Source organism: Scleropages formosus, chromosome 7 (assembly GCF_900964775.1).
Source record: "Scleropages formosus chromosome 7, fSclFor1.1, whole genome shotgun sequence".
Taxonomy (NCBI): Eukaryota; Metazoa; Chordata; class Actinopteri; order Osteoglossiformes; family Osteoglossidae; genus Scleropages; species Scleropages formosus.
The window spans coordinates 13,185,368-13,211,653 of NC_041812.1; the positions used below are offsets into that span (position 1 = coordinate 13,185,368).

At 44.0% G+C, this 26,286-nt stretch overlaps 3 protein-coding genes across 6 annotated transcripts; 1 reads left to right on the forward strand and 2 right to left on the reverse strand.

The window, feature by feature from the left end:
• Positions 1 to 6: 6 nt before the first annotated feature.
• Positions 7 to 11,201, reverse strand: guk1a (guanylate kinase 1a). Of its 3 annotated transcripts, none has more exons than XM_018757714.2 (8): positions 11,174 to 11,201; positions 4,616 to 4,729; positions 4,454 to 4,495; positions 4,138 to 4,234; positions 3,163 to 3,301; positions 2,816 to 2,900; positions 2,598 to 2,683; positions 7 to 2,394 (listed from the first exon to the last, which is right to left on the reverse strand). In XM_018757714.2, exons 2-8 carry the CDS (start codon positions 4,725 to 4,727, stop codon positions 2,362 to 2,364), a joined length of 594 nt encoding a protein of 197 aa, XP_018613230.1. In that variant the 5' UTR covers positions 4,728 to 4,729; positions 11,174 to 11,201; the 3' UTR covers positions 7 to 2,361. The 3 variants fall into 3 exon arrangements, with proteins under 3 accessions (XP_018613230.1, XP_029109265.1, XP_018613229.1); XM_029253432.1 differs by lacking the exon at positions 11,174 to 11,201 and adding an exon at positions 10,809 to 11,153; XM_018757713.2 differs by lacking the exon at positions 11,174 to 11,201 and adding an exon at positions 9,551 to 9,654.
• Positions 9,703 to 15,279, forward strand: c7h1orf35 (chromosome 7 C1orf35 homolog). 2 transcript variants are annotated; one of them, XM_018757711.2, is made up of 9 exons: positions 9,703 to 9,779; positions 10,385 to 10,641; positions 11,945 to 12,092; positions 12,192 to 12,237; positions 12,635 to 12,717; positions 13,062 to 13,134; positions 13,238 to 13,317; positions 13,419 to 13,565; positions 14,450 to 15,277. In XM_018757711.2, exons 2-9 carry the CDS (start codon positions 10,545 to 10,547, stop codon positions 14,715 to 14,717), a joined length of 942 nt encoding a protein of 313 aa, XP_018613227.2. In that variant the 5' UTR covers positions 9,703 to 9,779; positions 10,385 to 10,544; the 3' UTR covers positions 14,718 to 15,277. The 2 variants fall into 2 exon arrangements, with proteins under 2 accessions (XP_018613227.2, XP_018613228.2); XM_018757712.2 differs by lacking the exon at positions 9,703 to 9,779 and having other exon boundaries at positions 10,009 to 10,641; positions 13,422 to 13,565; positions 14,450 to 15,279.
• Positions 15,280 to 20,624: 5,345 nt separating this feature from the next.
• Positions 20,625 to 25,468, reverse strand: arf1 (ADP-ribosylation factor 1). Its single transcript, XM_018757892.2, has 5 exons — positions 25,243 to 25,468; positions 22,853 to 23,038; positions 22,355 to 22,465; positions 21,766 to 21,890; positions 20,625 to 21,536 (listed from the first exon to the last, which is right to left on the reverse strand). The coding sequence occupies exons 2-5, from the start codon at positions 22,998 to 23,000 to the stop codon at positions 21,375 to 21,377; spliced, it is 546 nt and encodes a 181-aa protein (XP_018613408.1). The 5' UTR covers positions 23,001 to 23,038; positions 25,243 to 25,468; the 3' UTR covers positions 20,625 to 21,374.
• Positions 25,469 to 26,286: the final 818 nt, after the last annotated feature.

Genomic DNA, 26,286 nt, shown 5'->3' on the forward strand with positions numbered 1-26,286 from the left:
AAAAAAAAAAAAAAAATTCATTTTGGCTTGAAATGAGTATTCTGCCACTGCTGTAGCCTCATGGTTAATTTACTGTAAATCAGAGTTAAACCACACATTGCTTCCTTGTGGCCACTTACAAAAAGGTAAAAGTTAACATAAAAACTATTGACTGTGGGTGTTTTTTTGTTCAGTAAGTATTTGGGTTGCTGCTAGTGTAGAATTGAATTACTTTATGCAACAATTTGTGACCAGTAACAGATTCTGCATTTGAACTGAAAATTAAATTTTTGATCCACCATTTTCCTTAGCATGCAATTTGTGTGTGGTTGACAGCCAAAATCTCCAAAGGCACTCACACAATGAATGACGACAGTACACGCAGCTGGAGTGTAGCCCATGGACTTTAATTGTGTGAGCATGATCATGTACTACAGTGTAATAAACCCATGTCGAGCACAGGCAGGAATGGTGCCAGGTAAAGTGTGTTGTCTAACAGGACTGGGCCATCAAATCACACCCTACTGATCCTTGTCTCTATACAGCTTAGTCCTTAACTTAGCTAATTTTTAGTAATGTAAATGTAATAAACTTTTAGCTGAAATAGTGCAAATATATAAACAGGCAGAAGAAAAAGGAAAGGTTACAGCCTCAGTATTTTGACTATCAGAAAACATGTCAGACCTACTGTATGTGACATGTAGAAATAGCTGAGTTATAAAGCTTTCCGCTAAAAAAAAAAAAAAAAAAAAAACTAAAAACTGGTTGCTTGCGAGTTGGTTATGTGAATTTGTGTGTTCCTAAATACTCCACTCTAACTCTCCCTGCTTGGTTTGTTTCACCTCCACATTTTTCCACACTACCCTAAAAGCTATGGCCCAGCCCTAGTCAGCAACACATTAAAAATAACACAAAAATGTGTTCAGAATAAATGTCTCATTAGTATATCCTTTCAGCTTATTGAGGACAACTCCCCAAAGCAGGAAAAAAAACTGCAAGTATAAAAATGCATTAACTGTAGTAACTAAAAACAGCCTTTCACTGAGAACATGTCAGACCACGGGTGGTAAACAACAAACAATGGCGTGTACTGCAACAGAAAAGTCACTTGTTCAGCGTTAAACATTGGAGTTGGAAACATTAACATCTGTGTTCAAGTACTGTAAGTGTTTGTGGTTCACTCCATGACCATACAGCTGTGCTGTGGAGGTGTCCAGTAGGCCTACGGACCTGCAGCATCACGCACTCATTCTGGTGAAGTACTGGTTTTTGTGACACTTGCATTAAATATAGATTGGGGTCATGGCTTATCTTTCTCATTAAGAGTGGCAAGTCACCCCCTCCACCCCACCAAAAAAAAAAAAAACTGCACAGCCCTCCTGAGTCTTGACCCAACACCTCCACAACCACACCCTCCTACTTCATGATCCAATTCCATTTCAGAACTTTACAGGCTTCATTTAAACAGGTTTTCTTGGTAAACAACTCAACACTTTCATTATTTTCCCTATTTGAACAAAGTTATTATTTAAAAGCACAAAACCTGCAGAAACATTAGCCTGGCTGGACTGCAGAGTCTTCTCTAAAGGCCATCGGTACCTTTGCTACAGTGCAAAGCTGCCTGTAACTTTCATCCAATATTTACAACCTACAGCCACTGAACTTAAACTTTGTACAAAGAAAGCAGACAACAAGGTTGGGTAATTTGATCAAATCCTACACACTCTGAAGAACAAAGAGAAGTTTTATACATTTTTCAGTTCTGGAGGAGGACAGAGCAGATATTCCCATCAGCCACCTTGCAGCAAGTTTGGCTTTAGAGCTGGAGGCAAATGCCCAGCTGATGTTCCTGAGTATAATTTGACATATTCTTCCCTCTTTTTTAGCTGCCACGCCCAAAATAAATTAACTCACTTTAAAATTAACAGCTCAGTTGACTTGTCCTTCCACTTTGACTAGAACAACCACTGCTTGTTCAGCCGTGACAGCCCCTCTGAAGAGTGGGATGGAGCTTCAGTCGAGCCTTACATGGAAGAAGCTGTATTTTACAGCAACCTTAATGTCCTGTTGTATTTCCATGATTATAACTGGCCCACGAAGAGTAATATTGCTCACTTATGTCATCTATTAGTCATGTGCTGGATTTTATATTAAAAGGGGTAAACCACAGCAAGAAGTACACAACATATCACATAAAAAAACTTCTCCTTGAGAGCAATGACCGTGGGTTAAAAAGCCTCTCCCAGGGAGGTTCCGCGTCAAAGAGGTGGGCAGCTGATGAAACAGGTGCTTGATGGAATGTGGATGGGGTGTGTGGAACGGAAAGAAGTGGTTTGTGTAGAAAGGAGTGCCTGGTTGGTGCTGTGCTCTTTTCACCTCCTACTACTTTTTGGCTTTGTGGATTTTTGCAATTTCCTGTGTACAGGACCATAGAAACAGACAACATTAGTCACATTCAACATTAAATCAATGTTTGACTCATCACCAATGTCCTGGTGTGCAGAGGTATACAAGAACATCAAAAAAAGTTTCACAAAACAAGAGCCTAATGATAAATCATTACAATAAGAAATGAATATTTATGCCTGCAAAGCTGAAGCAAAAGCAGAACATCTCACCTCAGCAAGAGCACCTTTCAGCTTTCCATAAGCCTCTTCCAAGTCATCATTGATAATGATTACATCAAACATGCCAGGTTTTTTGCCTTTTGAAAAATTGTTTATAAAAAAAAAGTGTTTTACACATTTATGCATCATTGCATATGCATTATGTAGTTAATATTATTAAGCCATAGGCAGTTTTACTGTAATTATTTCCACAGGAGGCGGCAACTCACTGAGCTCCATGTCTTTTCGAGCCACGTCCAAACGTTTCTGCAAACTCTCCTCAGACTCAGTCTTCCTGTCCCTCAAGCGTTTTTCCTGGGGACAAAAAAAAAATGGTACATGTACACTCTCAATGCAGGACAACTCCAATACAGTCATTTCAAAGTATTGTTTCTCACATTTTTTCCTTGAGGTATGCTACACAAAACACCCATGATATAGCTGCTACAACACTGCTGATGACAACCCTATACAAAGGTGCAGAGTTTTGTGAGATAACAGCCCAGCAGAAATGCAGCACTAAAACATCTGATGACACCTGGACACATCACTAAAAAATAAAAAAAAAAGCTCTTACCAAGATTTCCATGGACGGTGGCTGGATGGAGATGTAAATGGGGTTGAGGTCCGTTTTTTTGATGTTCAACACACCCTGCATGTCAATGTCCAAAAGACAGATGAGATTTTTGGCCTGGACGTCCTGTACAGCAGCCTTACTGCACACAAGAAGGACAGAACATATATGTTAGACAGTTCTGCAGTTCTCTGTGTTCCCATTGGTGAGAAACATTGCGAAAAGATAAAGATCCAGCAGTAGCAGTCTGGCAATGAGGTCTTTCAGTACCATTCTTCCTCTGCCACATTCCTTCTGACATAAGGGCAGTAGAGGAAAGACTTTGCCTATAAAACTTGCCAGTTCTAGAGCTATAACGTAATAAAAACGAGCAACTCACTGTTGGTACTGTATCTAAAACTGTAAGCCACATACTCACACACTGGCTGAAACTGCTTGTCCCTAGCAGGGTTGCAGAGAACCGGAGCCTAACCCAGCAACACAGGGTGCAAGGCTGGAGGGGGAGGGGACACACCCAGGACAGTACGCCAGTCCGTCACAAGGCACCCCAAGCGGGACTCGAACCCCAGCCCCACCAGAGAGCAGGACCCGGCCAGGCCCACCGCACCACTGCGCCCCCCTGAATTCTAAGTAACCTTAGGTCAAATACTACATACTACATAGTGTTAAGTAGAAGATGCTTTGGAGAAAAGCATGTGCTAAATGATTAAATCAAAATATCAACAAAAGCCCTATGGAACTAAGTGCAGCACAGTCTGGAAGATGAGAATGTGCCATTCAGTGTGTGTACAGATTTTCTGTCCCTAGAATAGCTCCATATGGTCTGCACTTCAAGCATTTGAATATCCACAGCGTTCTAAGGCCTGCACATTGAGTAACGCATAAAACATACAAATAACCATAAAAGCTCACATTACTGCTGAAAGAGTATTTAAACCAATTCTGATTAGAAGTCTTGTAACATGCAAAGATACCCACCTTGTGCCGTACATGTTTCCGGAGAACTCTGCATTCTCGATAAACTCTCCATTGGCAATGCCCGCCTGCATGGCTTCCCGGGAAACATAATGATAGTCTACAAGGAAACAGCCAAGTCTGTCAAAGCCTGTGTGGCCTTGCCCATATACCTGCCTGAAAACCAAGAACTAACTAGGAGTGGTGAAGCCATCTCTGGTATGAGGGTTTCAGTATGATTCTTCGTCCTGCTGTCAGCAGTACAGTAATCTGAAGCTTAGTGATGAGGGCTTTTAATATCACCTACTCTACTCACATCTTCCTGCTCAGAAGCACTCACCTTTGCCATTTTCCTCTCCAGGACGTGGCTTCCTTGTTGTATCTGGAGGGAGAAAGGGCCTCAGTTGAGAACAGTAAAACCAAAGCCTTTTTCTTCATCATTTTGTCAAATAAAAGGTCTCCTCTTTGTGGCATGCTCAAGTGCCCATTCACTGACTCTTACGGGAAACGCTGAAGCCGAAGACGCCCTCATACTCTTGTAGAAGCCTTTTCAGAAACGTGCTTTTCCCAGCTCCGGATGGTCCAGTCAGCACCACAGGTCTGGGTCCTGCCATCACTGAGGTCCGAGGGGAAGAGCGAAGAGCCAGAAAACAAATGTGAGGCCAGGCCACAGTACTGCAAACAGGAGCGTGACCTATTCTCCCGGTTTATGATCATGATGTCAGAGTCATACTGCAAATGCAGCACACAGCTGGAGCACTGCTGGCTAGTTTACCCACCAGCAAGCAGCACTTACAAACGTGCACCTATACACTTTTTATACGACAATTATCAATGTATCTAATACCTTTTCTCCAAGGTGACTGCTGGTGCCCACTGAACTATTAACACTGATTTCCCCAGTTACACAGTATGGTAATTTTTACTATATCGATTCAGGGTAAGTACCTTGATCAAGGATACGACAACAGGGGCAGGATTTGAACCCAGGTCCTTCAAGTGGAAGGAGATAGCTCTAACAACAACGCCAGCTGTTGCCCTCAAAAAGTATACCATTCTGCTGTAACACAATCAATGAGCGGATCAGTCAACACAGCACTGCAGCCATGCACACACTACACCTGACAGCCTGCACATCCACAGAAGTAACATCAAATAAAAAGGACCAAAACTGACTAAAAGTATTATGTTCATCATCTTAAGACAAAATAAATCAAACATCAAAGTCAAATGTTCAGATATAATCAAATTCTTTAATAACAAGCAAAACTAGTCTGATCACTGACAGGAATCAGTGGAAAAGATGTGAAACTATCAAAACCAGTAAACAAAAATACAAGAAGGAACAGACGGAAGGGGTGGTATGATTTTTATGAGGGGGAAAAAACATCAGAGGGTCACAATACTTGGTCCATCAGTACTGCACACATCACACACCACAAACAAGGGCACAGCAGGACGCTCAGTGCTGTGGGCTGTCACTGAACTGAGAGGCTGAAGGGCCAGAGCATACCGCTGCACAAGTACACCAACAGCACCATTTACTCCTCTGGCATCCAGTTAAAACAGGAAGGGTGACAAGCATTGGGGAAAAACACCTTTGAATTTCACCTACAAGCTGCATGTCTCAGATCCTGCTGAAATTCTGCCAGCTCAATGACAATTAATATATACTGAAGCACAGAAAAGTTATTAAACAGAAGACATAAGAATTGTACAATATCTAAAATACAGAACTAAAATACAGACACAGCATTAGGAAGCAGAGCCAACCTCTTGCCAAAGTCTTTCCTGAGTGCACCTTTCACACCTTGGATCCATAACTGAGAAGCAAGCAAACATGACAAAACAAGAGAGATGGTTGTTGACTTCAGGAGAGCACGGAGCGACCACTCTCCGCTGAACATCGACGGCTCCTCTGTGGAGATTGTCAAGAGCACCAAATTGCTTGGTGTTCACCTGGCGGAGAACCTCACCTGGTCCCTCAACACCAGCTCCATAGTCAAGAAAGCCCAGCAGCGCCTCTACTTTCTGTGAAGGTTGAGAAAGGCCCATCTCCCACCCTCCCATCCTTATCACATTCTACAAAGAGACCATCGAGAGCATCCTGTGCAGCTGCATCACTGCCTGGTTTAGTAATTGCACCGTTTTGGATCGCAAGACCCTGCAACGGATAGTGAGGACAGCTGAGAAGATCATCTGGGTCTCTCTCCCCTCCATCACAGACATTTACACTGCACGCTGCATCCACAAAGCCATCAGCATTGTGGATGACCTCACGCACCCCTCGCACAAACTTTTCACCCTCCTGCCGTCTGGTAAAATTTACCAAAGCATCTGGGCTTCACAGCCAGACTGCGTAACAGTTTCTTCCCCCAAGCTATCAGCCTCCTTAATACTCAGGCACTGGACTGACACTGGAACTAGCGCACTGGTCGATGCCGAACTGTCCGTTATTGTGCCTATTGTCCTGTTTTAGCAATGTTGAAATGTCCAGTGCTGTTTGCACACGTCTTGCACATGTGCACTTTGTTGTCTGTGTAGGTAACTGTTTATAAAACAGGAAGAATTGTTTCATTTCACTGTGTACTGTACCAGCCTCTCTTGTCTTGTCAAAACATCAGAAGCCTGAACTGCTAAAACACTCACCCTTCTCCTCCATACACAGAGAACGCTTTGGATGTTTCCCTCCCTCTGCTGATGTTTCTCCTCCTCCTGCTGAACGGGGCCTCAACGTTATCTTTTGTGCCCAACTGCTAGAATTTACCCAGGAGGTTGTATACCACCCAGCCAAATCACACTGGCAAGCTGCTGTGAAACTAAACAAAAGACATGTGTTTCGGTCAGGAGGGCTAAAAGAGTGCGCTGGATGTTTTTCCGTCTTCTGCGTCATAATTATCATTACTGCATGTTTCTTCCCTTGCTGTGTTCAAGATAACAGCATTAATCACAAGATATCCATGCAGGCTAAGTGAACTATTGCATCATGAAGTAAACTGTGTCTTTTAAAACTGTGAAATACTAAATACTGGTTCACTAACAAACAGTTAACACTTTGAGAAGATGTTTCTGTAACACAGTGAAGACAGCTAATGGAAAGTATGTGGCATAACAAGCATGTAATTTACTTTTAACCGCTACACTCAAAACAGAAACTCAGTTAAAGACGATGTTTTGGAACATAAAGGCAATATAAGAAAACAAGTACAACAAAAGGTTCAGGTTCATTCTAGGGGGAGCTTATTACAAATACATGCAAGCGTCACGTCAAAGGAACACCACATTTCCGCACCTACAACTACCATTGACACACACCTGCAATGTTATTAACTGTACAGCTAGGCTTCGCTAGCAGAGTTCTGCAAAAATACATACATTTTTTCTCATAGCCCAGAGAGAACAAAGTAGTTGTACTTTGCTTGCCTTAAAACTCCAAATACAGTACATTTCTAAACATATGTGGAAACCTGAGGTATGGGCCTCCAGGTGCCTCCCATCCCTACTACAACACCTGTCAAAGGTACTTATGTGAGCGGGGAGAAAGTTAAAGCTGATCTGGTTGTCACTTCCTCAAAATCAGCTGGAGTTATAGAAACGGGCCCCGTGCCAGTAGTGTGAAAAATGTGTATACAGGCTGGTGACACATCCACTGTAGTCATTCATACACCACCATTCACACATGACAGAGGACAGCTGGCCATGCCTCTGCAGAGCTTCTCTAACAAAGAACCCCACAGTTGCTCAAAACACACCTTCAACATTGATCTCATTGCAAAAATGCAAAAGGAAGCACCAGTCAATAATACAGTGGAGGACAGCAGGTCACGCAAACCTGAGAAAATCCTCTCTAATCCAATTCAGACAGCATAGGTGCAAAAACACTCTGTAAATGTTACTGGGGCTCTACTCTTGACTGTTACTCATTTACACAAAAGGCCTAATTTTAATCTGTCAGCGCAGCGCAAGTACCTTAATACCTACAGCAGAATGTGGGATTTGAACCTCAACAATTTCCAGCATGGCAGCTGTAATTACTACACCACCTATAGCCTATTGTTCAAGGTTTGACCACATTAAATGGAACAGTATCTTAATTTGTAATCATGGTGTCCTATAACCTCACTTGCTCCTTGGTCAGTGTGACTGAATTTTTTTTTTTTTAGTGGGGGGGGGGGGGGGTGTACATGGTTACAAATTAACATGAATGGGTCACAGTAGACACATTTATTTATTTTGCAGATGCTTTTGTTCAAAGCAACTTCCAATGAACTCTATGTAGCACACTGCTAGATACACTACTTACATTGGGTCACTCATCCATACATCAGTGGAACTCACACATTTACTCACATGCCATGGGGGAACCTCAACAACATGTCTTCAGATGTTGGGAGGAAACCCACGCAGACACAGGGAGAACATGCAAACTCCAAAGAGGCTGAGCGGGGATCGAACCCATGTCCTCTCGCACCACCCAGGCACTGTGAGACAGCAGCACTACTCTCTGTGCCACCCCACCGCCCCATAGATCTATATATACGCCATTTCTTTGGTACTAGAACAACCTGATACACAAAGTTTTTTTCCATCAGGCCATCATGAACAGTTAACACTCCCCCTATAGGTCTTCTGTCAGTGCAACAATATCCCATCACTTTAGTAATTTACCTCTTATTCATTTATATTTTTTTGTATTTATACTACTATTTATACTCTCATGTTTGTATACTCTGTAAATATGTTATTTTTCTATTTATTCTATAATTCTGTGCCATCTTTTTCTCACTAAATACTCGAGTCACCTAGAACTACAGCAAATTTCTTGTGTGCATCAGCGCACTGGCCAGTAAAACTCATTCTGATGCAACAGATGTTGCATTGTTAGACAATTTCGTTTGTTTACTCTTGAGTCAGATACTGACAGACTTTGGAAAGGATTTTCCAAGCACTCATGAGTAACATAGAATGGGTAATTCCCCCTTGCAGTTAATTTAGGAGCAGATCTGATTAGTTTAATTTGTATCACAAGCTCAGAGTCAGAGGAGGGTACTGATCCCATAGGTGGCACATGATTTCTGTTTAACCTTGTATGTTGTCAGATTCTTCCCACATGTTACATGTAGAGGCTGTGTGGAGTATCACCGAATTGCGTAGAGAATAGTTATTTATCATGAGCTCAAGTCAAGAGTCTGAAAATGTGCAACTTGACTGATAGTAGTGATAGGGCTAGGACACCTGCCTGTTTTAGCATCTCGCCTGCAAAGTTTAATATCAGTGTGTTTAATATTCAGTGTAAATCTATCAAGAACGCGCGGAAAAAAGCTGCTGATCATCTTCCCCCATCGTCAGGTCAGGACAAGCCCAAGACTGAGATGCAAAGCCACATTGCATTTCTTCTGAAAAAGACACGCTGAGTAAAATACGTATAAAAACGTACCGGAGAAGAGTCTGTAGAAAGTCCTCGTGTACATGAGAAAGAAACACGAAGGATGTTAACAACGTTGCCTCTTCTCCTACTCGCAGCGTACGGCTTCAACACAAGAGCCATTACGTACCGAGCCGTGACGTAATCACTGAGCGACATGACGTGCGCATCACCGCGAACAAGTCTATACAGACGCCCGCTGATGACGGGGGGTGCTTCCGGTTCCCCTTCGAGCAAAACGGTACTGGAACAACTTATTGAAATAAACAGTAGCATTGCCGTTTCAAGTAATTAAAAAAAAAAAAAAAAAGCTAACATTTCACTTTAACTACGCAGCCGTTTCCATTAACTATTTACACAGTAACCTGACAGCACTTGACTTGCGGCCAAAAATTTAATTTCATTAACCACATACACACACTGTCCAGTTTTGGATGTGGCAAAAAAATAATAACGACTGGTACTGCCACGTATTACTTCTCAGCTGCTGTTCAGGAGAGCGCGGTATAACAATAGCCGGCATCTGCAGTGGTTAATTATGACGTTAAAGTAAACGGTTCACTCAAATTTTGACACTGACAAATAAGCATAGCAGTACTGTTCGTGCCGCTCCTCCACGCGTTATTCGAGCGGGAAGCCGCACGCTGACGGACGTATGTGAACGTGCGTGCACCAGGCTCGCGACGACATGATGGAGCGCGCCTCACCGACACCGTGACGGCACTTTGGCTTACCGCGATATTGACTGCGGCTTGAAACCCCAAAAAGATTTTTTTGTTGTTGTTTCGTTCTTCACTCTTTTTCCGCATTTTTTGGTTTAAACAGACTTCTCTACCGCCCACGTAGCGCCCTCTAGGCAGCCCTCCGAGCTTCCCGGAAGAGCCTCGCGTCCAAAGCAGCCCTCGGTTAGTGAGACCTCCAGGAAAAGGCCGAGGATGGCGTTGTTGTGAAGGCCGCACAACCGACAACGCCCGCAAACACACACTTGTCCGCAAAAAAATTCAACATGTTTGGTTCATCGAGGTCTGGAGGCGTGCGAGGAGGACAGGACCAGTTCAACTGGGACGATGTTAAAACGGACAAGCACAGAGAGAACTACCTGGGTAAGGCTTCACTGAAACGGAACATAATCGGTTCGATATCAGTCAACTCGAAGATAGATTCTTTCAGACGTGCCACGCGGCTCGGCTGCCAGAGTGCCTCGCCGCGCTGCTCGGCTACTGCCTCTCCAGCAGCTCTGCCCCCTCGGCGCCCGACAGACGAGACTCACCGCTTTGTACGCCGCCGCCGCCCCTCATCGCTGCTCCGCCACCGCCGCGCTCATACACTGAGAGTGGCCGCGCCGGCAAACGCTGCTGCGCAGTTGCAGCAGAGACGGGGTTCGTGCGCGCGGACGGTCGGGCGGCCACTCCAAAGGGAGCTGCGCGCGGCAAGCACGTTCCCTTTCAATTAGCATCGTTGTTACACCGAGTCGTAACGGAGCCATGAATAGATAGGCGTCATTCATTGTCATTCTTTCTATGATTAACCCTTAGCTAACCCTTTTGTACAAGGCAGTTTCCATCATGGCAGTGAGGTTATCAACTTTACAGTGATTTATACAGTGGTAATTTCTGATCGGTTCAGGGTAAGTACCTTGGCTTGCGCGAGTGTGCTACAGCAGGAGATGGTGTGGAATCAGGAACCGTTTAGATGACGTAGCAGCATTCCTATCAGACACCATCTGCTGTACAATGCTTTCACACATTGTTACAGATATTCACTTACCCAGACCTCAGACATTTTCAGCGGTCACCCTGGTAGAAACACACTCTTTTCCTGGTTTTCTGGACTTTTCAGTTTTTTTAGACTTAAGGCTTAAGAACATAAGTTAAGCACTTCAGATCACCAACGAAAGTGGTTGGGATCAGCTGATTGATTTTCCTTTTGAAACTTTGCACATCTCTGAATCTTTCATGAGAAATAGTCACACCAAGTCGAGCCTGTAGACCCATCAGGATCTGTGAATAAGCTGGGAATTTTTTCTAAGATGATGAAATGTTGATGCCCAAATTTGTTTTGTTTTGTTGTATACGATAGCAGGAGTGAGATTCAAACCCAAAACCTTCAGCTTCTAAGGCAGTGTCCCTAAACACTGTTCCCTGCTGTACTGACTGGTGCTTTGTGTAGCAGTTCAGTAACACTTCCCTAATGCTGCTGTGTGTTTCCAGGCCGTTTGTTAGTCAAGTAAAATGTCTGTTTTATCATCTAAAACCATCACTGTGGTTTTTATATGGATATAGATTGTAGTCCAGATTATACTTGAATTAAATTGTACATTTTGCTTCTCTATTCATGTTCCGGTGATGAGTAATGTGTAGGTGCTATTCCTATTGTGATTCATCTTTTCTGTGTTTGCTCTTCCAGGGAACTCCCTCATGGCCCCAGTGGGCCGTTGGCAGAAGGGTCGTGATCTCACGTGGTACGCCAAAGACAAGGGCAGAGCAGGCAGATCCAGGGAGCATGAGCTTGCTGCTGTGCGGCAGGCAGAGCAGGATGCCATGATGGCAGCCCTGTGAGTATTGCCAGTGGGTTAACAGCAGCAGATTTGGGAGATATGCACTGTGTATGTCTACTTATGAAGTGCTTCTATTTCTGGTCTTTTTTTTTTTAGGGGCTACAAGAACTTAAAAAGACAACCAACTGGTCTTACTAAAGAGGTTTGCAGTTATCTTTGTGCTGAATTCATGACAGTCTCCCTGTGCACAAAAAGCTTGTACTGTACTACTAATTCACTTAGTTGATTCTTTACCCCAGGGACAAATCTTTACTAATTTGAACACCAGGGTAACTTACTTTGTCGGTTTAGGGTAAGTATGTTGATGAAATGTACTACAGGAGGAGCAGGCAACATCTCTACCCATTACAGCACCTGCTGACCTTATGTGAAGTGTTCTGTATGGGGAATGTATAAAGGAATATCGGGGGAGGGAGCAGCTGCACCACAGTACTAAATAATACAGGAGTCAGTTTTCTGGGTCCATCTGTCCCAGCGTGACACACAGAAAAACACGTGAGAAATGTTCCCTGCTGAAGGTGTCCTGTTGCAATACACAGGATTTGGCTGATATGTGCAGGAGAGAAGAGGTGGAGGGTGACACCAGAGATGTGGATCGTGTCTCCGGTCTAGGAAGTTCCAGGTAATGTTTGCCTGAAAGAAGCTCATCTGTTTACCAGCTGTTAGTTCATAGTGATAAGATAAGAGCGGGGTACTGATTAGTTTGCTGGAAGTACAGCTACACACATTACCCCATGAGGAGTCTTGTGATATTTTAAGAATTTAAAAACCAACCAAAAGCATTTAGAGGAAAATATACATTTTTCATTTTAAAGAAATTACTAAATTCACTTGAGGGTTTTTAAATCCTTCACTAAATTAGAATTTTACAGCTCCTGTAAGGCTTGTTTGTTGTTATGTAACAATGTATACTGCGTATGACATCTAACAGAATAGGCCTGTATTTTTGCCATGTTGTTTTGACAGTGCGGGCGCGAGGAAAGCCATACTCTCCAAGCAGGAAAAGGAAGCAGTAAAACTAGGATTACCTGTTTTTACAGTAAGGCTACTGCACTTCCTCCGTTGGAGTGTTGGGGCTGTATCTGAATTTCACAGCAGAAGAGTGTGAGCCACTTTAATGTAAAGTGTCCCCCCCCCCTTAGCATCACAGATCTGAGGGTGTTCAGGAAACCTCCAGCAACAAACCGTATGAGAACAAGGGCAAAGTTGTTGAAGAAGTCAGGTATCAAAGTCAAATTCCTGAATTGCCGATTGCACAAACTATGTGGATTGTTGTGTTTGTCATGTTATTGGCACTATATAAGAATGTACGTCTCATCACAGCAGCCCAGTGCCTCAGGTCAGCAAAAAGAAGAAAGTAAAAAAGGAAAAGAAGAGTAAAAAGGATAAAAAGAAGAAGAAAGACAAAAAAAGTCACCGCAGAAGAGATTCTTCCTCTTCAGCCTCGGAGTCAGAAGATGTCAGCAGAAGGTATAGTACGGGGGGGGGCACGGTGGCACAGCGAGTAGTGCTGCTGTCTCACAGTACCTTGGTGGCACGACAGGATGTAGGTTTGATCCCCGCTCAGTCTGTGTGGAGTTTGCATGTTCTCCCTGCGTCTTTGTGGGCTTCCTCTGGGTGCTCTGGTTTCCTCCCACAGTCCAAAGACATGCTGTTTAGGTTCCTCCTTAGTGTGAGTGACAGAGTGTGTGTGTGTGTGTGTGTTCCACTGATGTATGGATGAGTGACCCATTGTAAGTAGTGTATCTAGCAGTGTAAGTCACTTTGGTGAATAAGGTGTGTGGGCTAGTAACACTACATAGTATCCATTGTAAGTCGCTTTGGAGAAAAGCGTCTGGTAAGTGAAGAAATGTAAATGTAGTAGTCTTCACACCTTGGTCACCCTGTTTTCGTATTACATGAATTCTCACACTAGGGTGCGCCAGAGGGTTACTACACAATCATAGTTTTTGTTTGAAAGGGCTTTTGCCAGACAGTAGTTATGCTTCAAATGATGAAAGGGAAAAAGACCATAATGATTTAATAGGTGTTGAGCATACATTAATTCAGAATGACTTACACAGTTCTGAACAGTTAGAAATAAGAGGAAAGACAGATAGTAACCAATATAATCATCTGGGGCCAAGGGGTTTAGTTTTGGCATTATAAATGATGGCATTTTTCATTCAAAAAAAACTTAATAAAAATGAAACAGCTATATAACAAAATGATCTGCAAGATTAATATGCATTTTTGTTAAGTATCAGAGGGACTCAGAGAAGGACTACATTCAAACACTCATCCATTCATGAGGCTTGACATCCACTGATTAATTTGTGGGTACCTGTGTGTATGTGCATGTTTGCTACCATCAGGAGGAGAAAAGACCACCATCATCCTCATCCATCATCAAGGCGGCAGAGTGGAGCCAGACCTCATGACAGCTATTCAGCATCGGGGGCAAAGGCCGAGGCCCGACCTTCCTCTTCACCCAGCCAGCGACGGCAAAGGAATCGCCATGACACAGATACATCCTCTGATGGGGGCTCTCCTGCCCCTGGCCCCCACGCCAGTCGGCCACCAGTCCGACCCCCTGCAGCACGAGGACAGAAGCGGCGCCATGACACCGACTCGGACAACTAGCAGGATGCAGAGGGAAGAGCAGGTTCACGGGGTGCTGGAGCTCCTTGTAGTGCGGCAGCTCACTGACTGAGGGAAGCTTTACCCAAAGCGCTCTGGTTTCTATAGGATGTGCTGGACCCACTTCTCAACCGACCAGTTGTCTTTTTACCTACTGACTGACTCACTGTGTGAAAGACAGTAGGAAAGCAGATCTTGCCATGATTTTTAGCACTGTTGTTGGTTTTAATTTGTCGTTTTTGTTGAAATAGTTAGGCTGATTATAGGTATTTAAGGCTTTTGCATCTTGCTTTGTAAATCTGCATCATAGTATTTAAACTACAGTGGCCTGTATTAAAAATACCAGGGACTTATTTTTTACTGTTGGTATAATTTGCAACTGACTCGCCTGTTTGTACATGAATGTCACTTTGACCTTGATTAGTGACTCCCCAGTTGTATGGAGCACATCCTCAGGCTCTTCTGGAATACACTGTTGAGCTGTTTATAATTATAGACTAATTGTGCACTACTTTCTTGGAGAGCGATGTTTCATGAGTTTTGTCCTTAAGATTAAATGTCTTGTCAGAGGCCCTGTCTCCTCCCCTACCCCCCCACTTCGGTGACAGGTGGAGACAGTTTGCTGCTCCTTTATGCTCCCAGTTGGGAAAGCACAGCTTTGTCTCCTGGGGCCCCCTGCACGGTGAGGCGCCAGCAGCATGGAGTTTGCTGTCTGCAGTCTCATAGAGGCTGCCTGAGAGGGGAGAGGCCTCTGGCAGCTGTCCCCTATGGGTATCTCACAGGAGCAAAGGCATCACAAAGAGGAGGGCATCAGAATCACCAGGGGGCTTTATGTTGACCAGGGTTGGAGGGCCACGCTGCCATCACCACGCACTGACCATACCAGGGCTTTGCTTGGGGGAAGGGGGTGGTCAAAGCAAAAAAAAACACTCTCCCCTTATTGGGTCCACCCACTGCTCCTCTGCTACTGCTAGCTGTGAGTTACACTACTACATCCCACCCAAGTTCCATAGCCCTATGACCAGGTGCTGCTGATTTCTACAGCTTTCCATTTTCCACTTATTAAAAGGGCAGCCCCTGCTGGTTGCATCTGCTGAAAGCTGCAGCACAAATTGTTAATTGGGGCAGAGAAAGGAAAAGCTTTTAATAACAGCAAATCGGGGAAAGTAGTGACTTCAAGAGCTCCTGCCTCTAGCTACGAGACTAGGCACTCACCCCTAGCCTCCATGGGGAGCACTCTGCTACTCTAAAGGTCAAGCCTCCTTAGGTGGATGTGTGCTTGTTAGAGGGGAGAGATGGTTGAGTGTCTAGTGGAGATAAAAAGGCCCTTGAACAGCCAATCCCCTCGGGGCTTTGTGAGGCCTAACCAGGCTTGTTAGTAGCCCATTAGTGGAGTGCTTCCTGAAGACCAGTAGGGTAAAATCTTCACTAAAGTTCACGCCTGGTATGCTGTCAAAACCAGAATGTTCAATAGCAATGTTACCTCTAAGCACAGAAAGTAAGAGGTCGTGACAATGATTAGAGAAAATGGAGGGCTTCACAGCATCAGTAAAAAAAAATATTACCAGTGATACAGCAAAGAAAAGCTCAGGGTGGGGCAGCTCTCATTGACTATATGCACAGTCAACGAAAGCCACCTCCTCCATAGCCGTGTTCGCTATCACTGTAGTTAAGTCCATCCATCAGGTTGCTTCTCATCTTCCGTTTCCTACAACTTTTCCATCATCTCCTCCCTAGAATCCAACCTTCTCATGACATATCCAAAGAATTTCCGCACAGTGCTACTCTAGCCTTCAGATTTACATTTATTCATTTAGCAGATGCTTTTCTCCAAAGCGACGTACATCTCTGCAAAAATGCAATTGGTGCATTACATTGAGAAAGACATAGCTGCAGCTATGTGATTCTTAAGTGAACCTAGTTTGTTACTTTTCAGTGGATGCACTGATATTCGTCGCTTGAGTAGGTACATAAAATGCAGGATAGAAGAATCCTGATAACCTCCTACAAAAAAAAAAAAAATTAAATAAGGTATACAGAGACATTCACATACAATGCCGGAGTAGCGGCTGTGTAAAGGCTCATCTGTGGATGATCATGAAGTTACGGTGCATGAACATTTACACCATACATGAGCTGGGGAGATCTTAGGCAAAATGGATCTGGAAAAGGTGAGTTTTCAGACCTTTCTTGAATCTAAACAGAGTTCCAGCAGTTCTGAGTGAGAGGGAAGGTCATTCCACCACAACGGAGCCAGAACCGAGAACCTCCGTGCTTTACCTTTCATGCGTGGGACAACCAAGCAAGGAGAAGTAGATGAGTGAAGCAGCCTGATTGGGGTGTAGCAGTTGATCAAGTCTTGTAAATAGCTGGGAGTAGTTCTATTGATGCATTTGTACATAGTAACCAGGGTTTTGAATCTGATCCGGGCAGCTATAGGAAGCCAGTGCAGAGAAACGAGTAGAGGAGATACATAGGAGTGCTTTGGCAAATCAAACAACTTGTGTAGCAGCATTTTGTAGAAGCTTCAGAGGTTTGATGGCGGTAGCAGGAAGGTCACACAGGAGAAAGTTGCAGTAGTCCAGACGGGATGTCACCATGGCTTGGACAAGTAGTTGGACAGAGTCAGTTGTGAGGTAGGGATGGATCCTACGAATATTATGCAGGATGTATCTGCAGGTCCGGGTTGTGGCTTTGATGTGCTGAGAGAAAGACAGACTCGAGTAAATTGTTACTCCCAGACTCTTAGCCGAGGAAGAAGGCAAAAATCAGTGAGATGTCCAGTTCGATCGATAACTCATGACAGGAGGACAGGCCAGCTGGGAGGAAGAATCTCCGTTTTGGAGAGGTTGAGTTGGAGGTGGTGATCAGACATCCATGAGGAGATGTCCAACAGGCAGGGAGCAATGCGTGCAGAAATGTCTGACGCTCCAGGTGGAAAGGAGAGGAAGAGCTGGGTATCATCAGCACAGCAGTGGGATTTGAATCCATAGGAATGACCGGGGTGAGGGAGGAGGTGTTGATGGAGATGACAACCCAGTGCCGAGCCCTGCAGGACACCGGTTGAGAGAGGCAGGGGAAAAGAAGGAGAGCTCCGCCAGACCACTTGCTAGGATCTGTCAGCCTTTGTGTTTTCTGGCTTTTTCAGAAAGTGCTGGGGAAGAAATGATACTATTCATAACTTTAAACAACTGTCACCATCTCTTCCAGACATCCAACTAGGAGCAACGAGAGCGTTTTACGCCACATCTGTGTGTTGGGTGCATGGAGGAACCAGGACTACAGTAGAGGAGAAAAGACAGCTGGGAAAGAGCTGCATAACTATAACAATTGAATGCTTTCCTTCAAGGCAACTAACATCAAATTACTCACACTGATTTACCAGTTTATCCAGCAGTGTACTGCAGTGGGAAGTTAAATTCATCCCATGTCCCCAAGTGTCCCAGCCATCAGCACCATCCTCCTTAGTCTCAGGTGGATGCAGGTCAGCTGCTCTTTGAGGTTAATCACAACCAGGTGAGGTCCACACGCACCAACAATGAATGCAAGAGTGCATGAACTGATCCTGCACTGAAACCAGTCGAACCACCGGGACAGGAAGTTCACTGCCATTTCGGTCTCTTTCAAGCCCAGCTGCTTTATTTTTCCGCAATTGCAAAGGCGTTTATGTACGCATGTTTGTTTTGGGGGTAATTATGCTATTTTTACCCGTCGGTTCACCTGTATACAGTGTAGACTACACAGCTCATTCACAGACATTAGTAAGGGAAATGCTCACTCACAGGTTTAACTGCAGTGATTTCCGGCCCTTTTGGTGCGAGAGCTCGATAAATTACAATTATTCAGTGATGACATCACAGAAAAACTGTACAAGCTGTAGAAACAACCATGTTGGTGTGATACTCGTAAATCTCTCCCCTCTGTGAAGGTTCACTAGCAGGGCTAGAGAACCATGCAAACTGGTTTGACCAGTTCACCTTGCAAATGCTGTCACTAGTACTGCAGTGACTGTTGGCCACATATAAGTAGCATACAGAACCCCCCCCCACCATACTTGTATTTACACCCAAAGGATGGCATTCCGATCTCAGAAAAGTTCTCCTCTAGAGACTTACATAAATCATTCTGTAAATATGCTACAGTAAAGAAAGTACTGGAGGGCAGAAGCACATCTGGTCTTCAGCTACAATTATGATTGGGCTTTAGGTTATAGTCACTTTGCAGTGTATAGGTACAACTAGACTCCTAGGAGACCACTTACATATTTCATGATAAAGCAGAATACAGTGCATTCTGCCCCTCTTAAGACCAAAAGCAAAGCAAGAACATAAATGCCCAGTTACATTCGAACCCAGGCCCTGACAAGCAGCTCAGGCACAACTCCAGCAGTATCTCATGACAGCACCAAGTAACTTACTACGATAGTAAACATTTACAAAGAGTAATGGAACTTTGGATGAGAGCTTAGCTATAGCTGATGTTCTTTATTTTATGTTTGATCTTCAAGAACCAAGGTGAGAAATGACCACTGAAGCGGTTTGTTGGTTTCCGACCAGTCTTTCACCACTGTGGCTGCGTGACCCAGAGGAACCCCCTGGCTGAGGTGTCAGCTGTCACCCATCTTCCATTAGTCAGCATGGAGGGAAGGTATGGAACTGCTGCCAAAGCATAGCTGCAGGTCTTTCACAACACACTGGAGGAAAGCCATGGTGCGTGGTAAACACAGTCCAGTGAGTGAGGCTTCCCACTTCATATTTCAAAAACAAGCAGTAAACTCAGAGGATTGGAGATGTTGAACACAAGAGTTACAGATTCCACACCAGGACCTGTTTCACTGACAAAGCGCGTGTCCCAGGGAGCTATATGCAAGGATCAATTCGACAGGAAATGGGAGTCCCCCCCCCCCCCCAAGTGGAAATCAGTTATGGCAGTTATTAGAGGTACGAAGGAAAGACCAAAGCCCTTTGAATGGCCTGGTAGCTGTGGAAAGCGTGAACAGTGCAGAGAAAGATGCTATTAGAGCAAGTGGATAAAGGCATTTCACAGCAGGAGAATCACAGGCAAAAAGCACATGATGCAGAGTTGCTCTCTGCTACAGAAGTGCTTCTGACACCTACCTGACATCTGTTCACTAACAGATGGATGACTGCCCTCACTGAACACCTATAGTAGAGTCAACATAACTATCAGACTTGCAGGCAGTAACACAGCAATTATATCTAGGAAAAAAAGACACAACCATCTAAATTACTCTAAGTTGATGATCACCATACTGTTCAACTAGCAGTAGCAACATGCAACAAGCCCCAAAATCGTACACTGAAAAGTTGACTGTGGTAAGATGAATAAGAACTGTCTAAATGCTAACCAGAACAATGAGACAAGGTGAAAACCTTCATTCTAAGCTTTAATTACAGTGCTCTGTCAAAATTAATTGAAATAGTCTTACAATAAAAAACAATCAAGTAAATAGTCACAACATGAGACTGAACCTCACACACTGGTTTTTCCAGATGCAATCAGTGTAGATCCAAAAAATGAAAAGAAAAATGAGGCAGTCACATCTTTACTGTGAGGACCAAAAAAAAAAAAATGCTGCAGGACAGATGTTTGGCAGCTGCCTTTGGACTCATTTTTGCAGAAAACTAGGAGAGAATTACAAACATGCTTTCGGGAGACTCCTGTCACCAAGGGAAAAGTTGACAACAGGGGCATGATAAAGGTGATAAATGATCCATCTATAATAGACAATTTTCTAAAATAAAATTGCAGCATTACTAGGGTGAGTTTACAACATGCTCATACAAATCTGACATTTATCCCCAGATTAGTACCCAACTAAACCTTTGCTTTGCAATTTTCTCTGTATTAAAGAGGTAAAATGAGACATTTGGCCTCTTTCAAAAAAAAAAAAAAAAAAAAAAAAAACCACCAGCCTTACATTACTTGGCAACAGTGAGTTTTGACTTCAACTGATTGTTACATGGTCTGTTCAGTGTACAGTATGAAACATTCTCCAGACAGGGCACACTGCGCAATTTGTCTTGAGTGAAAAGATCAAATTGGACAGCAGTGTGTTCAAATGAAGGTACCTACCACCAACAGCAGTGCACCTGTCTGCTCTCACTGGCTTGCAGACTCAGTGTTTTGCAATGGGAGAAGACATGGTCCTCTCACACTGTACTAGGCTTAAAGATGGCATCCGAGGGAGAACATTCTCATATGCAATGAGGAAAGAGGTGGCCAGGCCCAGCCCAAATGGCAACTGTGTGAACATGTGAGGAAGCCCTGGGCCAGTTTCCTGTATCCCTTCCCCAGAATTACATCCAATGCAAGTCAGCCCAAGTGAAGAAGAGGAAAAATAAAAAAAAAAATCAAAGTAAAAGGCTGAGTAAATATTGCATAAGAGTACCAGAAGCTGCCTCATTGCAAAACAAGTCCATTTACATTAAACAAGACACCTGAATTCTAACTTCTGCTTTTTCCACATCTGTAAAACTTGAAAATATATATATATATAAAAAGTGGCTCATAACATATGTTGTGATGAAAGATGGATGAGCGCAGCTTCCGGCATTCATTACCACAAAGTAGCACAGTTTGCAACATGAGAGTAGTAAAGCAGGAGTAAGGAGGAGACAGGGGAGGAGCTAAGATAAACTATTTCTGGTTTCGGAGTTGATTGGAGAGCCAGTCCAGTCCTTCATAGAGACCGTCACCGCTGGTGGCACAGGTTGCCTGGATGTACCAGTTCCTATGACGGAGAGAGTGCAATCCCAGCTTGTCTGTGATTTCGGCAGCATTCATGGCATTTGGGAGGTCCTGCAGAAGGGAAGCAACCACACAACCAATTGGACTCTTGACAGAAAGGAAGAAGAGACAGCTGTGATCTCATGGTAGATGGAACCAGAACCACACTTCAAGTGGAGAACTGTGGTGTTGACAACCAGAAAGACAGTTCCAACACTGGATAAGCACAATGACCTTGAACACTAACTCACAGCTTAGTGAAAAACAGTTTGCGGTTACTGTGGTGAACTGATAACGTTACCTGTTTATTTGCAAACACTAATAGAACAGCATCTCTGAGCTCGTCTTCTGCCAGCATTCGCATGAGCTCCTCTCTGGCTTCATTCACTCGCTCTCTGTCATTGCTGTCCACGACAAAGATGAGACCTGCAGATGAGGTGAGATGAGATCTACATTGTCAGACACCTCAAACACAGCAATAAGCAGCCTCATCAAACTTATGTTGATGCTAATGGACAAAATAAAACAAGGTACAACACTAACTTAATGCTCTATGTTTTGTCTTACAGGGGAAATGGGGGGCTATTAGAGAATAGGCTTGTGTTAACATTATTTTAATAATCACATAAGTGAATTAGGGGGTAAAAAGGGAGAATTCAACTGAGATGCACACAACTCCTCTCCCAACAGATAAGTACAGTCTCATAAATAGGAAATAAGGTCAAGAGTAACCATATTCAAAATGTAATTTTGAAGATGTAATTTTAACACTTCAGCTGAAAGTCAAAAGAATCTGACCATTTGTGTGAATGTTGAGTCTTGGCTGCTCAAACTTCACTGCTTTCAGTAATGGCAAAAATGCCAAAAACACTGAGGACATGCAACCTTACCCTGTGTGTTCTGGAAGTAATGACGCCATAGAGGTCGAATTTTATCCTGGCCGCCGACATCCCACACTGTGAAACTTATGTTCTTGTACTCAACCGTTTCAACATTGAAACCTACAGAAGACAGAAAACCATTTCTTACACATAAAAGCAGAACACACAGAGCCTGCCAAAGAAAGCATGTTAAGGACCAGTCAAATATGTATGGTCATATTTGTAAGAATCCATCCAGAAAACAAAGGTTTTTATCCTTAAGTTTTTTTTTTTTTTTTACCATGTAATCTTTGTGTGCACATTTAAATTCTTTAGCAACCAAGGCAGAATCTACCTGTTCAACTTCCATCTTCATTAATTAAATTTTTATCTAATACTCAAGAAGTGTGTTAGTAATGCTCATGTACAAACACCGCAAATGCTATATTTGAACACTATGACAAGTACATACACAGGCTGCAATAGAGATGATATACACATAAGTTACACAAGGGTTACAGTAGTTACCAATAGTTGGAATGGTGGTCACAATTTCTCCAAGCTTGAGCTTGTACAGAATAGTCGTTTTCCCAGCAGCATCCAGACCCACCATGAGGATTCGCATCTCCTTTTTGCCAAACAGGCCTTTGAACAGATTTCCAAATATATTTCCCATGACGAAAAAGTGGATTACAAAACCGGAGGTGAGAAAACCTGAAAAAAAAAAAAAGGGGGAGACAAGATTGATTTATGAAGTAGTACCTCTAGTCTGAGAAGGGAGCGGGGGGGGAAGGGGGTAATGTTTGTTTATCAGGTGATTGGTTCCAGAAACACCCAGAAACCTGCAAGACTAGAAAGCGAGGAGCTGCTCACTGGCAAAGCCAGCCTGAACGCCACACAATTAGAGGGCCTTTACACACACACACACACACACAGTGCTAGTGTCATCACCGGTTCCAGAAAATGTATAACTCAAAACTTACAATTCACACACACATACACACATTTTCAGAACCGCTTGTCCCATACGGGGTCGCAGGGAACCGGAGCCTACCCGGTAACGCAGGGCTTAAGGCCGGAGGGGGAGGGGACACACCCAGGACGGGACACCAGTCCGCCGCAAGGCACCCCAAGCGGGACTCGAACCCCAGACCCACCGGAGAGCAGGACTGTGGTCCAACCCACTGCGCCACCGCACCCCCCTTACAATTACTTACAATTCAAGCAGGATGAATCATCTACTTTTGTTATCTTACAGAAAGGGTTAATATTCATTCATGTGAGATTCGTCATAACGCACAGTGTGCCAGACACACTCAAACTTCAACCAGCTAACTAATCAGGTCCAGTGCAACTACAGCACATACAGGCATCTGAAATTCCAATGTCAGGCAGGAAATACCAGGAAGGCTGCAGCAAGAGTAAACCTGTTTTACCAAGTGGCAACTGTAGCACTAGCATGAGGAAGGAACACAGAACAGGACCTCTGAGACCTATCTATTCATAAAAGTCTTTCCCATCATGCAACTTCAGGCATATTAATGATGAGACATGTCCCTGTGTATTTTATGTCACTGTTCTCTTTCACATGAATGAAATTTACGCACCTTCCATTCTCATTTCATAAGCAGCACAAAGCTGAAGTTATTAGCTTACACTGATCATAGTGTCCAGCATTTACCTTTATAAACAGTGCCACCATTGCAAGAGCATTAGGGGACATGAAACCTCACAGAAACTGTGATTGTGTGCCCTCCCAGAGCGCTTAACGGCCAAAAGATGATATGTCTTAAGGGCATATAAGTCACATCCTGTATGTTCTTCTGTTTTGGGCAAAGCAACCAACTGCCCAGGTGTTGACTGAACATGGACTTGGAGATGTCAGGGAGTACAAGGTCAAGGTCCAAAATCATTCCCATGGGGGACACTATGACACATTTCAAGGGTGGCCTCACAAAATTTGAAATATTTGCAGCAAACCCTAAAGCTTCAGCCCACTGACTGGGAGATGTGAGAGATAATGCTTAACTGGGCAGCAGGTGGCATAGTGGTTAGAGCTGTCACCATGTGAGAAAGTCACAGGCACAAACCTTACTCCTGCCACTGATAAACACACACTACCATGATGAAGAGAGACTACAAGCTGCCTAGCTGTGTAAATGGACAAATCAGTGTAAATTAAGTCAAGACCAGAGAATGGGGAAAGACAGGAGATTCAAAAAGACCAAGGCAAAGCTAAAGGAGTTTACTTCGCTGTTACATCTGATTTACACGATACTGCACAGAAAAGTTCACTGATCAGTCTGATGTTCAACACTCAGATTCACACTGTTTATCATATCCTTGAAAGTACTGTCACTGCTCTTAAGTTAAGTAACCTTTTCGCTGTAATGAATGGGCCCCAATAGTCAGTACTGCGTACGATCTCACCGCATCGATCAACACTTACAAACTTTTTTCAACAGTATAAATTTTAAAAAAATGGAGTTTGAGGTCCATTTTTTTTTTTATGAGGGCAACTTCCTGTAACCTCCACTCGGGGTTCTAAGCCGGGCCGCTGTGTGAACGTGAAGTCGTCCGGATCTGGACCGTGTGCAGCCCACACAGCGCCACAGCAGCAGTAACAAAGGGAAGTGAACCCGGCTAGGACTCCATGATTAGCAGCCCGTCGGAGAGCAGCTAGCCCATTAGCATCGCAGCTAAAGCACCGGGTTCGGCATGCGCATGGGCGAAAGCGCTTACAGCTCAGCCAAAAAAGACATAAAATAGTCCCAGCACAACCTCTCCTTGAGGCCGAAGTGTTACCTTCGAGCACTATGAACCAGAAAAGAACAACTGAGAAGAAAATGGACCGGCGCAGAGTCTGTAGTCTCGGTGCAGCAAGAGAGCAGCTAGCAGCTAACGGACAGCTGATTTACCTCAGAAGATGAAACCGTGGAGAACCGCGCTTTTCTCCTGAGATTATTGGCTCTACTAGCTGCGCGACACGTCACGACGTGACTTCTCAACGTTTTAGGCGTCTGTCTTTCAGTCTTGGAAAAGGACGAACTGAAATGTCGGCTCCCTTCTCCCCACAGGCAACACTAACAAGCAACTTGCTTCCTCCTCGAGGCGTTCCCACAAGATGGCGGTTTAAAGGCCACGTCGGTGCGCCGCTCGCCCTCGCGGGACCCTGCGGCTGGGCGGAGCTCCGCGTCGGACGTGCAGGATCGCTTGGTCAGCTGGGCGTGTTCACGCAAAGGTGGGCGCGACTCTTTGCTGAACATGCAGGAACTCCTGTCGGGGGCGTGGTTACAGTCGGTGGGCGGGGCTTCGCGATGACTCTGCTGCTGCAACGGAAAACCGTGAGGTGCCGGATTATTTGCCTTAATAATGATGCTTTTTCGCTTGTTTCTCCGTAAAGAAGTAACTTTTTGCATCTCTTGCCTTAGATTATTGATCCCAAGAGACGAAATTCATCAAGTTTATGTCATAACCCTAACCCTAAAGTATTACATTATTACACATTATTACAGGATTCTTGAACTGCATTCCCAGTTCTCCCAGTGACAGTTACTATGGAAGTGCACCAAACAAATGGAGATTTTTTTTTTGACAAGCTGTGGAAAAGCTAATGTTTACTAATACTGTTACCACGAAACATAAAAGCTTTAAAGGTGTGGTGTGATATTTTGCTCACAAAATGTGAGCTTCTCCCTTAAAAACTACTGAAGTCCACAGAAAAAGGCAACACAGCACATATTTTTTAAGGTCATCCATAAGAGCACTTATGAAGCATACGCCCCGAATCTCAGTTTTCACCCCATTGCCAGTCTTGTTCTCACTGACTAAAGGAAAACCAGTCATGTTGCTGGAAGGTAACAAAGGTTCTCAAAGGTGGAGCATTTAATATATTTCAAAGTTAATTACATCTCATGAGATCTTTAGGTCCCCCAGACTGATAATGAGCTTGACGATGGACA

What these genes read in the sequence shown, in the direction of transcription:
- guk1a (XM_018757713.2), bottom strand. Translation starts at nt 9,584, where the DNA reads ATGTACACGAGGACTTTCTACAGACTCTTCTCCG. An exon ending in TTTCTACAGACTCTTCTCCG is followed by an intron (nt 4,730 to 9,550) that starts GTACGTTTTTAT and finishes CTCGGACCTCAG; the next exon opens with TGATGGCAGGACCCAGACCT. An exon ending in CACCGTCCATGGAAATCTTG is followed by an intron (nt 2,901 to 3,162) that starts GTAAGAGCTTTT and finishes TTTTGTCCCCAG; the next exon opens with GAAAAACGCTTGAGGGACAG.
- c7h1orf35 (XM_018757711.2), top strand. Translation starts at nt 10,545, where the DNA reads ATGTTTGGTTCATCGAGGTCTGGAGGCGTGCGAGGAGGACAGGACCAG. An exon ending in TAGGATTACCTGTTTTTACA is followed by an intron (nt 13,135 to 13,237) that starts GTAAGGCTACTG and finishes CCCCCCCCTTAG; the next exon opens with CATCACAGATCTGAGGGTGT. An exon ending in AAAGTTGTTGAAGAAGTCAG is followed by an intron (nt 13,318 to 13,418) that starts GTATCAAAGTCA and finishes GTCTCATCACAG; the next exon opens with CAGCCCAGTGCCTCAGGTCA.
- arf1 (XM_018757892.2), bottom strand. Translation starts at nt 23,000, where the DNA reads ATGGGAAATATATTTGGAAATCTGTTCAAAGGCCTGTTTGGCAAAAAG. An exon ending in GACCACCATTCCAACTATTG is followed by an intron (nt 22,466 to 22,852) that starts GTAACTACTGTA and finishes TGTCTTCTGTAG; the next exon opens with GTTTCAATGTTGAAACGGTT. An exon ending in TTACTTCCAGAACACACAGG is followed by an intron (nt 21,891 to 22,354) that starts GTAAGGTTGCAT and finishes CCTCATCTGCAG; the next exon opens with GTCTCATCTTTGTCGTGGAC.